General features: G+C 41.0%; 1 protein-coding gene across 12 annotated transcripts in view; it reads right to left on the bottom strand.

Moving 5' to 3' along the window:
* The window catches only part of FOXP1 (forkhead box P1), a 528,438-nt gene that overhangs the window by 152,716 nt on the left and 358,085 nt on the right, over window positions 1–17,637 (bottom strand). The window contains exon 1 of one of the 12 annotated variants that reach the window (XM_004482031.5): window positions 15,320–16,740. The exons of 8 other annotated variants lie outside the window; for them this stretch is intronic. In XM_004482031.5, coding sequence (XP_004482088.1) covers window positions 15,320–15,505 — 186 coding nt within the window. In that variant the 5' untranslated portion in view covers window positions 15,506–16,740. Of the gene's footprint in view, window positions 1–15,319; window positions 16,741–17,637 lie in introns of those variants that run through there. 3 more of the 12 variants (XM_004482032.5, XM_004482033.5, XM_058288480.2) reach the window with 3 other exon arrangements.

Genomic DNA, 17,637 nt, shown 5'->3' on the forward strand with positions numbered 1-17,637 from the left:
TAAAAGTTGGAGTATGAATGACTGGAACTTTGAGAAAGAATGGCAGAGAGAGGCCAGGAGGGACCTGGGCAAAGACAGAAACTTCGAGGCAATCAAGGGCCCTTCTCAGGGGCACCTTCCTCCTTGCCCAAGTTCCCTTGGGGAAACTTGGGTACTTAAGTTGGAAGTAACACTTTTATCTCATCTCAGTCCAAATACAGAAGAGCTAAGAGTGAAGACCACAAAATGCATTTAATTTCCCACTCCACTATGGATAACTTCATTTGCGAAGAAAAACATGAGACAAATCTCAAATAAAATTGTTGGACTAAACAAGAGAAAAACCTAGTAAGTCTGACTGCCAGTTATCTTAGAGGGAATGTCATGAAACTGTGAATGAAACTGGTTGTATCCCATATAAATGACCCTTTCAATCTTCCAACATGGGATGGTTTTTATTCAAATGTAAAAATTGGAGAGATGGCACGAATTGACAATAAAGCAAAAGGGAAAGAGCAGAGATTTTAAAAGTGTAGAACATAAGACTGAACAATCTTTTTGAAAAGTTCAGGTAAAAAAAGCAAAAAAATAAAAAAGTGTTGTGACTAATCCCTTAATGAAGACAATGATTAGCAAGTAATTTAGCAAAAATAATGCCTAGTTACACCTTTTCAAAGAGGGCACAAAACTGAAATTTGTAGACATTAAAAAAAAAAAAAGTATATATCACATGAAAAGTTAGGTTTCTTGAAATAAATGACCTGAGAATCAAGAAACTGCATATGGAAGAAATGTCAAGAATGCTGTGCTTAGAGTCTAGAGACAAAATGAGATTTTGTAGAGATTTCATCAATAATAATTTCTATACAATAATCATTTGTGCTTCAATCAAAGCAGCAGCACAAATAGATATGGTCAATGTATTGAAAGAATCTGATACTAAAGTCTTAAAAAGTAGTCTTAACAAGTACATATAATGGGCTTTATGATGGTAGTCTTTTCTTCAAAGGGGAGCAGAAGCTTCATTTCAGAAAATGAAGTGTGTATTTGCCAGAAAAGTTACAGTGGCATTGGTAGAGAAAGGCGAGATGTCCTGGGCAATCCTGTGCATTGAACTCAGGAGAAAGGGAAGAGAGAGTGGTCAAGACAATTGCTGTTCATGAACAGACACCTAAGAATGTTGAACCAGCAAGAGTACTAATTTCTCCTAAAAGGACAAACTCATTTAACTGGGCTCAACTACACTATTGTAGTAAAGAATATTTTTAAGACACTTCGTAAGATTGAGTCGTGCCCTTGTGTTTAAGAAGTGCAAAGGAAAGCAATAACACAGAAGCACAGATAAATGGGTGAGAAAGAAAAGATCTCAGGCAAGATGGAACCCTCCTATCCCATTTCCCTACCCCACCCACAACCTCTTCCCCCAGGGAGGCCTTTTGCCTACTGAACTCACCACAACCAGCCCTTCAGATGTAATGCACAGGCTATTTCGTCTGTGAAGGGAGAGACATGATCGAGGGAGCCTGCTTGGAAGAGCCTCGTGAAAAGAGGCTGTCTGAGAGGGGCATCTGGAAGCCACGACGCCTGGGAGAGTTGCCTGAGACTCCAGCCTGCTGTCTCAGTGGAGGATTCACCATAACTGGACTCCGGGTTTCCTTGTCTCCTTGGAGACGCTCAGTACATGCGTAGGTGTAAAAGTGGGCAGAGTGAAGATTTCATTTATATCATATAAGAAAAATAGTCCCCTTCGCAAGGTGCCTGCAGGAGCAAAAGCCTCTCCTCCTACTATATATGTTCCCTCAGCTATTTCACATGAAGCTTTTATGGCTTTTTAATGTAGGAAGGGGGACTGTTACATTTTTTAAGTGCTACTGACAGAGTTCCTGGAGTAATAGACTGATCGGCAAGGAGGGTCTGCTGCTAGTTGGGAAGGAGGAAAGAAGGAACGTACGTGACAGTTACAAAGATAGGACAAAGAAAGGTATTGTGGTGGCAAGGAGAGCATTAAACACATAGGAAATATTAAAACAGAAGAAGCAAAGTAACAACAAACAAGTCCACATAGTCACAAATCGTGATTAAAATAATTCACCATGCTTCGTACGGAATCTTTAGAGAACAGGTCTTTAAATAACCAAGTCTCAGGTAATCTATGCAGTCAACTCCTCATTTCATCACAAGGGATGGTATTAAAAGTCTTTAAGAAAAATGCCCACACATGCAAACAACTATTCTTAATTATGGGCATGCTTTCATAAATATACTTAAGCAAAAGAAAGTACAGCACTCAAACTCAAGTTTTCAACAAATGTTTACTGAGTGGCCATACAGAACGACCACTCATTTCAAAATCCGCCGCTAGAATCCTGAGACTTATTTTTGCTGATTTAAAGAAAAAAAGCTATGTATGTGTATTTATGCATATAATATCCTTTTTTAGATCCAACATGGGTAAATGAACTTACATAATCACCTATTGACCTCCAGCTCCCTCACATTATTTTATACAGAGCCCCACAAAAGAAGATATTCAAAGACAGAAAAAGAGGGCAGAAAAGGTTTAGGGTCTTCACTGAACGCCAGGGAAATTTTAATCAAGCTACTGGAGAGAGACGAACATAAGATAAAGATGTGCGATCTGGCTTTCAAATTTCAGCCTCAAAATGAACATGAACAGGTAAAACAAAACAGAACGAAAAACAAGCAAAAGAAATTCCAGGTACTTTTGATAGAGAGACAATAGCAATGCAAAGAATTATTTGTTCTTATATAAATCGTTATGAATTATTGCATAACAGTTACCTAGTCTAATCATGAGAATGGGAAAAATGCTGGAACAAAGTCTTATAAAAACAAATAAGAAAAAACCTCCAAACCTCAGGCATCAGAAAGAGTTTCAAAATCTAAATTATTGGAACTTATAATGTGCTTTGAAATTAATAGATGTTTTTTAATTTCCATGGTATATAAATCACTGCCATCTAATTTTAAATGGTCACAAAGAAAGGGCAGAAATAAATCCTAAGTAGTGTACAAGTTCATGTATTCAAGTGTTATAAATAAAAATCTTTGGTATCTAGGGTTTCTAGAAAGTAAAAAATGCATATTGCCATGGTCAGTGTTGGTCAGTGGAAATGATATCCCCTTTGGAAATTGCACCAGGGACCTATGCTCTCAGTGTTTCCCATCCATAGTGACTCGGCAGCCATTTTTTACTTACTCTAAGAACCAAAACCAGAGGAATGGCCTTTAGCTCAGGACTCCACTACTTGAACCTCAGAGGTGTTATGTGCTCCCACACAATAGAGTGAGAATGGACTCTTTTATTTCCGTAACAATTATCCCAATCACACGAAGAGAATGGTCCCTTAATATATCCTGTTTGGAGATAAAATTAGATCCTTTGGATAAAGAACAATAAGATGTGTGGATCCATGTTTGTGTGTGAGAAAGGAGGGCAGGAGAAAGCCTGAGGGAGAGGCTATGAATAAAGAAGAGGATTCTTTTAAGAAGCAAGGACCAACTCTGACTCAAGTTCCAGACCAACTGCGGATGTAAATACCTTAAAAGGTCCTCTGCCATCTCTGGAGACCTTTTACTCTTGGTAGTGATTCCTGGGCTGGGTTGAGTCAACACTTCCTTCATAACAGATGCAACAATTGCCTGGTACTAGATAACTTGGTGCTGTGTTTGAGTTCAAAGATGTCACAGAGTGGAGGTGACTGATAAAGCCCAGGTACTTAGATCTCAGTTGAGCACCCTCACATTTATTTTCTTTCAACAAGCTAAAATAAATGGCTCTAACAGGGGCTAACAGATAAAAAGGGTGAAGTGCCTATACTATCTTCATCTGGATGGCTCAGTGTCCCTTCTGCCTGACTGGCACAAGGGGGTAGAATGGCCTTTGGCCACCATGCCGTGGCACACAGCCAGCTGTGCATGCTCAGAGAGAGCCAGGAGGACTGAGGCTTAGTGGCTAGCTTGCCAGGCCACGGTTTTATGCGGAATGGGGACATGAGCATTTTTGACACAGCTTCCCTTCTTTTGGTTCAAAATGGCTTCATTCTCATCAGTGTCTTTACAGTCCTAGTACAGAAGCACCATCTGTTGCTTACAAATCATGTTTTACATAAACATGTTTACAACTTTTGAGCTATTTACATCTTAAGTTGATAGCAGGTGCTTGTATTTTAGGGGCTAGGTATCCCTATGTTTAGAGTGTTTATCAAGGTAGCCGATGCTCAAAAACATATTTGTCATATTTTGAGAAACATCCAACAGTTTACATAAAATATGGTATGAGAAAGCATACACATGTACATAAAGAAAGCTGGTAGAAGGAGAAAAGTCTTAAATTTTTCACACAGGTGACAAGGCCTGAGATAACCACTAATACTTGGAGGTCTTCAAAGATACGCCTAACTGCAATGTCTTAGGTTACATGTTGCAAACTATGGGCCATGGATCAAATCTGGCCCATCACCTGTTTTTGTTCTGCCTATGGGATCAGAACGCTTTTTACTTTGTTAAATGGCTGGAAGGAAAAATCAAAAGAAGAATAACATTTTGTGACCCACAAAAGTTATATGGAATTCAAATTTTGCCACCCACAAATAAACTTTTATTGGAACACTGCCACGCTCCTTCTCTTGCGTACTGTCTACGGCTGTGCTTGTACTACAACAGCATAGTTGAGTCGTCATGACAGAGACTGCATGGCCTACAAAGCTGAAAATGTTCCCGACCTGCCTTAGGCTGCTATCTGCATTCTGAGATCCCCAGAGATTCCAATGGGCACAATTTTATATAAGCAAATCATTCAATCAGCTCCCCCGGAACAGTTTTAGAATTTCACTAAGAAGCAAAGACCTAAAAGGCCAAACTGCTCCCTTACCAATTAACTGTTCCTACTGCTCAAACTCCCTTTTGATTTTTCTGAAATGGAATTGGCCATGAAAACAAAAGACATTCATGTGTTTCCCTAAAACACTGTAAAACTTATTTGCAAACTTTTAATACGTCTTTCGTCTCATAGGCAAGCAATAGCAAATCGCCTCTGTTGGGGCGTGGCCCTGAGCAGCCCAAGAATGAAAGCAGTGCCTTAGTAGCCAGTTGGGAGAATTGCTTATTTCCTGTCTGCCCTGAGAAACTGTCATATTTCCAGCTTAAAAGCTGGTCTGAGTCAGCCACCCGTCCTCTAATTTCTTTTCCTAGACCCTCCCCACCTCTCAAGATCAAACCTGCTTCTTTGATAATTTCAGGGGCCAAGCAACAGTCCCTGCACAGATGTGGGTGGGAGGAAAAGCTAGTAATACAAAGCAGCATGGGAAGCCTCGGAGGAAAGAAGTCAAGTCCGTGCCTTTATTGCTCATCGTCTACACACACTTTCAGTCCATCCAGAGAGCCTTTTCCCCTCTCAACTAATTTGCTATCTTGGTTCAACCCCAGCTACCATTCTGACACCAGTGCTCATCATTTAACACAGTCTGATAGTCTCTCAGAAGCAAGACCCTGGAGGGAGCATGTGGAGAAACGCTATGGCCTTTGTGCTTTAGACACAGTGGTCACTCCAGCGCAGGCTGGAAAGAAGGTGTGTGTGCCACTTAAAAAGAAAAGAAATCACAGTGGCCAACAGAGCTGGAAGCCGCCTTACAAAATCAATAGGCATTCCGAGGATCTGGTTCTACAGAATGAATGACCAAAAAAAAAAAAAAAAAGATATTAAGAGATTTCTAAACGGAGCATTTGGCTTTCCCAGGACAATGGAACACAACTTAATCTCAAAGAGGGATTCTAGCGATCATAGAAATAATAGATGCCCAAGGAAAGAAAAACATTGCAACAAACCATCAAGTCACACTATTGGGTGTCCTAAGTAACAGAATAAAACACAGCACATAGGGAGGCAGACTTGGCCCAGTGGTTAGGGCCGTCCGTCTACCACATGGGAGGTCCGTGGTTCAGACCCCGGGCCTCCTTGACCCGTGTGGAGCTGGCCCATGCGCAGTGCTGATGTGTGTCAGGAGTGCCCTGCCATGCAGGGGTGTCCCCGTGTAGGAGAGCCCCACGCGCAAGGAGCGCAGCCCGTAAGGAGAGCCGCCCAGCGCGAGGAGAGTGCAGCCTGCCCAGGAATGGCGCCGCCCACATGGAGAGCTGACACAACAAGATGACGCAACAAAAAGAGACACAGATTCCCGTGCCGCTGACAACAACAGAAGCGGACAGAGAAGAGGGCGCAGCGAGTGGACACAGAGAACAGACAACTAGGGTGGAGGCAGAAGGGGAGAGAAATAAATAAATAAATAAATCTTTTTAAAAAAACAAAAAACAAACAAAAACACAGCACACTTTCCATATTAAAATTTTAAAATTCAGGGGTAACAACTATCAAAAAATCACCAGAAAGCCTTTAATAGCCTCTCCCCTCCAGCCCCCCAGTCTCTGCTTGATGTACCCTATGCTCCTGCAAATAAGGGTCTGTACTCCACTCACTAGTAGTCAATTCACTTGGCTTGGCCCCACAAAGCAGGTGGGTGAAAAAGCAAAGCTTTGAGGTTAAGTGGGATACTGGATTAGAATTGGTGACCTAAAAGGGAAGAGTTCTATGTAGCATCATCCACCCTCTGAGTTCTGATAGGTACAGAAAATATCCTCCACTTCTGGGACATTCGATAACAGTTGACACTGACCAGTGAGGGCATTTTGTGTGGATTTCCTAAATTGCTCTGAGGTCTTTGCAAACAAGCTCATGAGGCAATACCTGCATAGATGTGATGAAAATTGGAGCAGAAACAATCCCACCCCTATAGCATTGCAGGGACAGGACAAAGAAAATTCAAAGCTCCTTGCTGCCCTTACAGTCGCATGCGAAGGAGCTGTGTCGTCCCCACATGTGGGGACGGGGAAAGGAGGCCACGACAGAGCATCACCCCCCAATGGACTAGTGTGACCCCTTCATCATTCCACAGCAGCCTGAGCCTCCACTTTCCAACAGTAGGTTTCACTTATCAATACTGACACGATTTTAAGTTCTTTACGTGAGATGCAGGGTGGTTACCACTCTTTTGATGCCTACTATTTATGCTCTTTGCTTTTCTTTCTTTTACTTTAAAATTTAACAGATACTGCAAAGTTGCGCACAGGCAGGCTAGGATTTCTTTTTTCCTAATGTTGGCAATCTATTAGGTAGGTTTTCTTAGGAGGGAAAGATGGCAAATGGTATTCGGCTTTTCGTTTTTTCAAGCACTGGGACGAGGGAGAACAGAACTGTACAACTGCAGTCTGGCACCGTGCCATGATTCTCCAGAGTTAGCGCCGTGGGCTCAAGTGCCATCCTGTGGACCAATCACCGGAGTTATCGACACACAGAGATCCGAGAAGCCTGGAGCGAGAAGGAGGCATTCTGCCGCGTGCGCCATCCCCGAAGCAAACCTAGAAGCAGGAGGGGTCAGCAACCCCTTTATTCACTTGCAATCATGAGTAACCTTTCTTGTTTGTAAGGCACAGAGAGGATACTTACCGCCAAAGAAGATAAAGAATAGGAATTTTTATGAGATTAAAAAAAAAAAAGATATCTATGATCCTCTTGCAAAATTGGCTGAATAAATTTAATGGCTACAGTCAGGAAGTCTGTTTGAAGTCTCCTCTAAGAGGGGGAATAAAAAACCCACACCATCTTCCTCCTCCCTCCATATATATACCTATTAACAGAGGGCCCCGCAAGTACTGAGTTGAGGCACAGGTTGGCTGCTTCCCCACCAAAGCCAGGGCCAGACGCTGAATCACCACCACCAAGGCTCAGCCCCTGAGTTGTCTTTGGAGGGACCACATCCAAGTACTGCCCAAGTCTGAGCCTGTTGAGCTCCTGAGAGATGACCAGATCACAGCCTGGGTGCTAGGACTGAAGGCGGCATTAGAATTGCAGTGAAGTAGAATAGAACTCCAGCGTATTAGAAAATGGTGAAAATGTTCAGTTGGATGTTGTGTCACACTCTTGCTTCCACTTGTTTGGAACCATAATTTGTTTAAAAGTAAATAAATACATATGTATTGGCCCAGCCTTTTTCCTCCAGGTTCCTGGAAATGACCGGAGCCTAATGTGCAGATAAATTAATCAAAGGGATCTATCAGCCCACTGTGTGAACTCACTGTTTTCTCCAATTGCCTTTGACAACGGTGCAGCCCAGGAACCCTTGCTAAGAATAAATAATTCAGACTCACATTTTTTCAGTCCCTTGGAATGAGACTTTCTAATTTTGAAGACTGCGGAATAACCTGGCTAGAGTCATGCTCAAAATAATAGATTTTCCGTGATTTTGTTAGTAACACTGAACCTAGTTCTTGCTCAAATATGGTGATATATTCCTTTCATTCTTCTAATATTAAGTCACATATTACTCTGGATGCCCTAAATTAAGGCAGTTAACACCCATGAACTGTTTGCTTCAAAAGGACCTTCTTTCCCTTACCATAATTTTGGGCAAAGAAGCAAATAGTGAAAATGATTTGGGTCAATCTTCCCACAGAGGTAAAAGAAGAAGAAAAAAAAAAGGGGGGGGGGGGGGAGGAAGGTGGGAAAGACCCAAACAGGCTAACAACCCAAGATGTGTAACTACTCATTATGTGGCCAAAGTTTGGCAGGATAGGAAAAAAACCTATTATTCCCTGATAATTTATATTTCTCAACATGAGAATAACAAAGATTAGGTTTATAGCACAGATTACACATGTTTCAATTTAAGATACAAAGAACATTTAGAAACATAGGTGCAAAGTAGGATAGCAATTCCCTGTGTAAAACGTTTAGATGCTAAAATAAAAACAATGTATTGAATACTTAATGTATGCCAGGCACTGCACTAGTTAGTTACTTTACATTTAGTATTTTATTTCCTGTTCTCAACATCTTGAGGGTAAGGAGAGAAGGCAGGAGAAGTTTCATGATTTTTTATTTAAAGTGAAGGAACGGAGATATCGAGGTTCAGTGACTTGTCCAAGGTCACAAGTATAGTGAGAGTTAGGATGGAAAAACAGAAAGAAACAAACAAACATCGCCACATGAGAACTTGATACATTCTACCAAGGTCACTGATTAGACCAAACCTGGCTGTGGACAATCTTGGCAAATGGATCCGCAGCCCTACGTAGCCAAGATGCATGCAGGGATGTGGGTCCCTTTGCCTCCAGGCCTTTCACTGGTGTCCCAACTCTAACTTTATCTCTTTTCTTCCCCTACAAAAAAGACTTGATTTTTTCATCTAGGTCTTCCTATCCTTAGGACTTACCTAGCACCTAGCCACATCCTCAATTCTGCCCTCCCTGTTCTTTGCACACAGGTACAAGGCAACTAAGAATCTCTGCCATTTAAATTCTATCCTTCCCTAAAGACGCTGTTCACAATCCCATTCCTTCAAGCAGCAGAGAACAGCCCAGACCCAAGGGACTAGCCCTGCTGCTGAGACCTTGTTGCGCCTGAGTTTCTAAGGCTCTGATGGAAAACTCCAAACAGACAGCAGGCAGGCAGGAATTAAGCAGCCCAGCTCTCTCTCTTCTCCCTCACACTGTTGTTATTATTACTATTATTTATTACCTTTTATCTATCCAAGTTCTAGCTTCCCTTGGGATAATGATGCTGTCACTATCATCATCCCCTTTCAATCCTCATTGGAGATAAGTCTCTGTTCCTTGATTCTACCAAGATTGGAATTTTTCAAAAGAACTTTTCATAAAGCAAGTATCTTTGTCAGGCTAAGACAGCCCACATTCCTTCTCACAGTTTAACCAAAGACCAGCTTTAGCGCATGCACTGGGACACCTGTGCCTTAGGTGTCACCCTTTTCTTTGTTAGATCTGCCTCACTAGACTCACTGGGCACCTCTTTCAGGCCCAGGAGGATTTCGCGCCCCTGGCTTTTTGTTTTATTTTTTTTTTAACCCACTGTAGGCTCTCACAGTCTGTTATAACTGTATTCTTTTTTTTTTTTTTTTTTTTTTTGAGGGGGGGAAGCTAAATATCTGCATTCTTAAAACTGTTTTGGCCCCTGGTCTTTGGGGATAAGGAATATAATAACACCACAAATTTTGAGTATTTACTAGGTTTCAGACAAGTCATAAACAGTGTATCTCACTCAACTGTCACAAATCTTTGTTATTATTTCTAGTTAACAGATAAGGAACCCAGCACCAGGAAGGTTAAATTTTAGGGACTGCATGTGAAGTCTTCAGCTGAGTGTCTGGTACGTGATAACTTCTGAAATCAAAACTATTATCATAATGTAGAACATATTGTCCCCTGCAGAAGAGAAAGATTTTGGTTTTCTTGGGGAGGGGGAGGCAAGGATTCCTTCTTCCCAATGATGTCAAACCATTAACTGCCCCTTTATAGAAATACTGAAACAATCACAACATCTTCTGTTGAGCCTAAATCAGTCTAAGGCATCAAACTTTGTGTGGAACAAAGTGAAGACCAGAGGGGTTATGTGAACTGCCTTAGGTCACACAGCTGATTTGCAGCTAAGCTTCCTGGCTCCTTCCACTGGCAAAGGTACTTGAGCAAATAAGGGCTCATCCTGATCCTTACAAACCCTAAGCTGATGTCTTGCCTTGGTTCTCTGAACAAGACAGCAGGAATGGCTGCCTAGAGGCCAAACAGTGAGTGAGGCAGAGCTGCTGCTGCTGATGTAGAAGGAAACGATAGCTGACACTTACTGAGTACCAACCACCTATCTGGCTTGCTTCTACACTGCTGTACTCAAACAGATGTCTACACAATGTGTCCAAGGTCACACAGCTTGGATTAGAATCCTTTTGCTTGTACACAGCCAAAACTGACCACTAATACATAAACTTGTAGATTTAGAATTCTTCCTCTCACATGAATTAGAACTACTTGCCTGACATGACAGATCTTTAAAGAAGAATCTGGAAATATTTAGAAGAATATACTCAGTTAATCTAAGCCACACTCAAATGGATTAATCACAAAGGACTCTAAACTAACTTTGTAGTGAATTTTTTAAAGATCTTACCTTTATGGTGGATACAGTATATAACAACAGGAAAAACTAAGTTCATTGTTTTAGTCAAGGAATTAGAATCACTTTCTTTAAGAAGTGGTTTAAGAAAAAAAAACTCTTCCTCGGTACAGAGTTTACTCATAAAGTTGTGCTCAGAGAGTGACAATACCTTTAGAATTCCAAAACCCACAGTTGAGCATAGGGTGGAATGTGAATCTTCAGACATGAAGAAAGAAGAATTACCTGGGAATTTGGGTAATTACTGACTTTTAGAGAACCATAGCAATTCTTCTTTGGAATAAAAGTTTGCTTTAAAAAGCATTAATTTATTTCCATAGAAGCAGTGTACATGGTTGCTAAGTACCCACTAGTCATTCACCCGAACTGAATCCCAGCTCTACCATTTGTTAACTGTGTGGCCTTAGACAAGTTATTTAACCTCTCAGGTCCTCAGTTTCTTCATCTATAAGAAAGGAGGAAATAACAGTAGCTACATTATAAGTAACACATAGATGGGAGCCTGCCACACAGTAAGTGCTTCTCAAGTGATCTTTTTAAAAGTACTTTTTAAATGATTACTAATTATGAAAGTAATAAGTTTGTGGTAGAAAATATGAAAAAATATACAAATGAAGAGAAGAAGATAATAAAAAAGCAAATGTAATGTTATCACCTACATATAACATACTGTTAACATTTGGGGGGTATGGCTTAAAGTAATTTTAAGAAAAACTGGAATCATAATACTATGGTCTTTTGAAAATTACTTTTTAAAATTAAAAATATTTTGAAAAGAGATTTTTCTAATCTAATCCGACAGTCTGTTTCCAACTGACAAACAACACTGGAAAACAACAATTCCAACACCACCACCCTACTCTACAGTCTTCTGGAAAAGCTTTCAATGAAGGACTTGCAAGGGAACAGCAAATGGCACGTGCCTACTTTTACACTGTGCTCAGTAACCACGGGAAGAAGGCCCAAGGCACACCAGAATTGAAGAAGAATCACATAAATTACATCTAGGGTTAACAGAATGTTTTGATTCTTTTGCCCCACCTCCAAAGCGTGCAACTATAGAGCAACTTGATTTGCTTTGCATAGCCAATAAGCAGTATCTGTTTCTTTGCAAAGACCAAACTAACTTGATTTTTGTGGAAGTTTAATTGCCAACATCATATTGAGTTAAAGTGAAACAAAACAAAAATCATACTTCTCAGCCCATGCTGTATCTTTATAAAAAATATATCCCTAACTGTGACTCTAAATCGCTTGAACATGATTACTTTTCACTGCCTTTTCCCTTCCACCACAATCAACACCACACACTAGCTGTATTTTCCAGCACAGCTTCTTCATGGTAAAAGACTTTCTCATGAGACCGCTGTGGTTGGGGCTGAATACGTCTCAGAACAAAAAATGCTTCCCATGGCATCGAGATCATACCCCTTCCAGGTCTAGCCTGAGCGTTAAGTACAGACACAGCCTGAAATTGTAAACTACTTTAACAGGATTCTTTCCCACCTCAAAAGGAGGGCAGTCTTTGGAGCCTTCCTATGTCCCAAGAATGTTCTGAGAATTAATAAGTTAATATTAGTCAGGCGCTTTGATTTCCACAGATGCAGGGCTCTGTATGAGTACAAAGTATGATTATCCAACTGCCTTTTGGAGAGTCCCCCAAGATGACGGCAGAGGTGGCAGAAAGGCCACTGAGTGCAGCCCTGACTTCCATGAGCGCAGTGCCGCCTCCCAGCTCTGGGCCAGGCGATGCTGGTGGAAGCTGCATTGCATATGAGCATGAACACGAGGGTCTGCTGCACTGTTCCCTTATATAGGCAGAGAAGAGGGAATCCCTCTGTGTGCATATTTGCAATTCACATTCCAAAACAGTATAGGCAATGAAACAGACTTTCAGCTGTGATTTACAGGGCTGGACACAACCAGGCCAGGCGCTGTGCTAGGATCACATACATCAATTTTGCAGGATGTGTGTAAGTGAGGGAGCCCTACAGAAATTGTGAACTATTTTTTTTTATGTGCCAGTGTGTACACATGTATCACTGTACGCCTATGTGCCTTGATTAGGAACATCCATCTATACAGGGTCATGCAAACTCCACCTGAAAATTAAAGCAAAAAGAGATACACTTTTATTTGCTTGTTTTAAACTCTTACGGTTATGGTATGAGCCTTTCCCTAGGCCTGAGAGGACCTGATTTGACATAATAAAAACCCTGAGGCTCCTTAACTATACTATATCACATCAAAGAGTGGAAGGTAGTTTTCAGGGACACTGATGGACGGTGAGAATCTGCATTACAGCACCCATCCAACATCTTTAAAGAGAGGAGTGAAGCGTTGGCCTCTAATAAATGACATTGTGCCCCCTGTCATAGTTTTCTCTAACAGAACTGTTCATGTTCAGATCTAAAGTCAGGAAAGAGCTGGCAACAAAACCATAGATCCAATGACTTGTCCAATGGTATCACCATGTAAAACATCCATATACACACATAGCATGAAAGGAATACTACCAGGGCAGCTGTGTAAAAAAAAGGCAAAAAAAAAAAAAAAGGCAGAAAAAGGCAAAGCATCTAGAAAAGCCAAACTACAAAAGAACTAATCCTGGGGAATACTGTACCATAAAACTATACCCCATAATAGGCTAGTTCCCAGTTAAAAGCCTGGAAAATTCTCAGAAGGCAAAAAAAGCCCCTGAGCCTTAAGGGTTAATTCACTTGCCTTAGAGAGACATATAATTTCCTTTTATCATAAAACAATGCATTTATTATTTTCTGTATATCTGTTAAAGGGCATGGCTTTCTGAGTGGAAAACAAAACAGAACTTGGTCACATGTTTATTTGCTTCAGCTACTCCCTTCCCCTTCTGATAAATAATCAAACATGCCATCCAGAAAAAACAAAACCAGCAAGCTGGGAAATGTGATGGTCATCAAACAAACTGAGATACCAAGAAAAGCAGCCCACTGTTCCCACACTGAGTTTTCGGCCCCCACACCTCCACCAACATCTGAGTAAATACTTTCAGTCACTCTTTCCATTTTCCCTGCAATTACTCCTACTGTTAAACAAATTGTCCTTACGGCAGTTGCAAACATCTTTTTTTTTTTTTTTGCGAAGCAGAACAACTTCTGAACATTAAAAAAGCCAGCATAACAACATACACATATGCACACTTTTATTTATTTTATTTATTTAAATGTTTCTTCCATTAGAGGTTAGGACAACTACAGAGCATGTTTCTTTCTCTATTCTAAAAGATGCTGCTTTAGACACTAACATCCAAGGATATTTAGTCTAGGGACTAACAAACAAGGTTCAGAGTAATAACAATTCTATTAAGATCAAAAGAGCGAATTTTCCATTTCCTGTCTATCCCTGTCTATCCCATGACCAGTACATAGTTTTATGTTTGTTTGTTTTTTGAAAAAGCACCTGGCTTACCAATTATACTGAAGGGTTGGGGGAGGCAGAGAGAGGCAAAAGGGAAGTATACATCAGAGAGGAAAAGATGGAAGCCTCTTAAAAAATGTCAAACTATGTGTTAAAAAATTCATTTCAACGGAAAGGACTAAGAGCAGTATCACCACAGAGAAAGGAGCAGCTCAAGTCCAAAGGCTTTCCCTGCCACGCGAAATGTCCACAATGAAAATTTTGAAAAGAGCCTTCCAACATCAAAATTATTAACCACCACTGTGGAACGTGAGGCCAGCCTTCTCCTTCGTCTCGCAGCCCACTCCATTTAAACAATAGGAATATGAATGAGATAATGACCATGTGCGTTTCAGCAGTCTGACTTTTATTGGCATGAAATTGATACAAATATTATCAAGACCGATTCACAAACGATGAGGGTGTCACGATGCAAACATCAGAGGACAATTCTGCACATCCAGAGCCCCCAGTTACAAAGGCACCACCGTTCCCACACACTCTTACTACTTGTGATAACAGGACGAAGAAGGCAACACAAAACAATGTCAGGCTAAGCAGAGAGGTTCTAATCTACATTCAGACTATAAAACTGTCCTGACAACAAACAGCTGCTTACTTGTGCTGGCAATATCCAAAGACACATTTGAAAGCAAGAGTGAATTAACAAGGAGTTAGAAAGAGTCGGTACTCTCAAATCTCTGAAAAAGAAAAAAAAAAGCCTTTGATGGAAAGAGGAGAGAGGGGGAAGAAAAAAGCAGTAAACAAGTTGAATCATCTTATTTTGCCCTTCAGAGAATGTCTGCGCAGGAGCAGATCCCAAGTTTAAAAGTTTAACCCAGCGAAAATGTTCCTTTTTCTCTGGACACTTACAGAGAAAATGCAGAGTTTGACGGAGTAAGCTCGTACTGTCTGCCTTTGGATTTCCGTCTTCTCGCTGTAGATGGGTTCTGGCTGTTTCTGTGAAGCGGGGGTTGCAGAGTGGTAAAAAAGATGTTTGAATAAACAGGAAGTGCTGTGCGGCTGAAGCACCCTGGAGGAGAAAACACACTGGAACATGGCCCTTTGTAGGCAACCTCAGGGAGGCTTGCCTCCACAGTAGCTGGCTCGGCTCTGACTAAATGACAAAGAAACCACAAGAATTCCTCAAGTAATTCTTCACTTTCAAAGTTGAAAGATCAGTTGGAGCTTGCAGGTAATTCTCAAAGTTGCATTTAGTACTTAAAGAAATCTATGAATGCCACACATATCTAAATCAGTCCAGCTCTGCAAGCAGCGGCACAGCTCACGGCGTGTGCCCTGGCTGGACCAAACTAGCCAAACACGGCTCATTCACGCAGACAAACACACGCCGGCAGGGTTTCAGGAAACCTGCTCTTGATATATTTTTGTGGTGATATTTACATAGGCAGGATGTTTTTTCTTTTTTCAAAAAAAAGAAAGAAAATGCAGATTTCGCAGACTTTGGAGGATACAGTCACATGTATTTTTAAAGAACACACGGCCCCGCGTTCCAGGGACATGCCCTTGATCTTGCTTCTGCTGCTTTTCCTTTACATTGTCCTTCTCTGCAATCGTCCAAGCTACCTGTTTATCTCAAGATGCCTCGCTTGCCTTGCTTGAACACTCCTTAACCTGCCCCAAACTAATTATCCAAGTCCTGTCTTCTGTCACTGGAATAACTTGACAGATACTGTAAAGAAAAGTAAACTGCCGAAGGCACAGCAAGTCAGCTTGAAAAATAGGATGAAGAGTCGAACAGCCATATTCAATTTAAAAAAAAAAAAGGGCAGGAAGAAAAGGATTCCTTCTGAAAATGTATTGCTGTTGTGGCAATGTTCTTCTACCACAGAAGCAACTGATTTGTTATTTAGCGTGGAATGCTGGACTGTCATCCAGGTGCTAATACTCGGCTAAAATAACTCATTGGGAGCTGTCAGTGGGATGTTTACATAGGCCCCACTCTTTTCTTCATAGAAGGAAATTTTTTACTGGAATTCATCTTCTTTTGATCTCACATTCAAAGCAACGGCAGCTTGATAGACATTCAAGTCTGAAAGCAAATCCAGACGCTGGAGATAAACCGCCAGAATATGACAGGCAGAAGCATCTAAAGCTTATAAAAATGAAGAGAACAGCATGTCGCCTGAGTATTACAATAGCAGAAATCAAGAGACATATTAGGTGGAACTGATCAGCCACAAAAACAGTTCAAAAGGCAGATCACAGAAACAGAGCACTAGGCTAGGGGAAAAAAATGGGAAAGATCTGGCTTACTGTCTCACCTCCCTTCTGAGCCCCACAGCGCTCCCACGCCTGCCTCTGTACTTTTAGGAGGGGTGGAGTAGACAATTCAAATCTTCCTCTCTAACTCAGATGGTCCAGTAATAAATGCTGCAACGGACTTCCTAGCAATCCATTTCCAAGGGTCAGGGTTGGAAAGGTAGACCCTTTTCTTGCTCGGTGTCCAGCAGGCTGCACTTTACTGGCATTCTCTCTACCCTGCACCATGTATCAAAAGGCACATGGGCCTCAGTGCCACAGAAGTGAGTGGTCAGCAAAGCCATCTCTCAGCAGAAGAACTTGAAGTAGTTCGAGATGGGGTGAGAGAGCTGTAAGCAGCCAGTTCCCTAAAATAGCTAGATATTGAATAAACACAAATGATTCAGCCCCCATCACACAGATAGATGCATCTGATCCTAGAAATATAACTGCTCGATATCTAGTAACTTTTAAGCCAACTGGGGGCAAACCCCTAAAGGAATTATGACAAAACTTTTTTAGGAGCTCACAATTATTATTTTTAAAATAAACCTCTTATTTTAATTAAGTTCAGTGCATATAATAAAAAAGTAATTTTCCTAACAATTTTGTACTTAGATCTGTTTGTTAACAAACACTGAATGTGAACAGGGAGCTTCAGGTTAAAGGGCAACAGAATGCCACATTGTAATTTGGCCTACGGTTATTCCTGATTGCCAACACCCTCTGGGACTGCAAAGCAAGATTTTCTTTTGCAGCAGGCAAGGATTTTTAAAATTAGTTGCCCCTCCTCCACCTTTTTTGCATAATAAACCAAGAGAAAAATGTGATTTAAAAACGTACTAACCAATTTAAAAAGCATTCATCAGTTTGGGTCTGGGTAGCTAAATTACAAATGTAAAAAGCAATCAAAACAAATAAGCAAAAGC

This window comes from Dasypus novemcinctus, chromosome 26 (genome assembly GCF_030445035.2).
Source record: "Dasypus novemcinctus isolate mDasNov1 chromosome 26, mDasNov1.1.hap2, whole genome shotgun sequence".
NCBI classification, from domain to species: domain Eukaryota; kingdom Metazoa; phylum Chordata; class Mammalia; order Cingulata; family Dasypodidae; genus Dasypus; species Dasypus novemcinctus.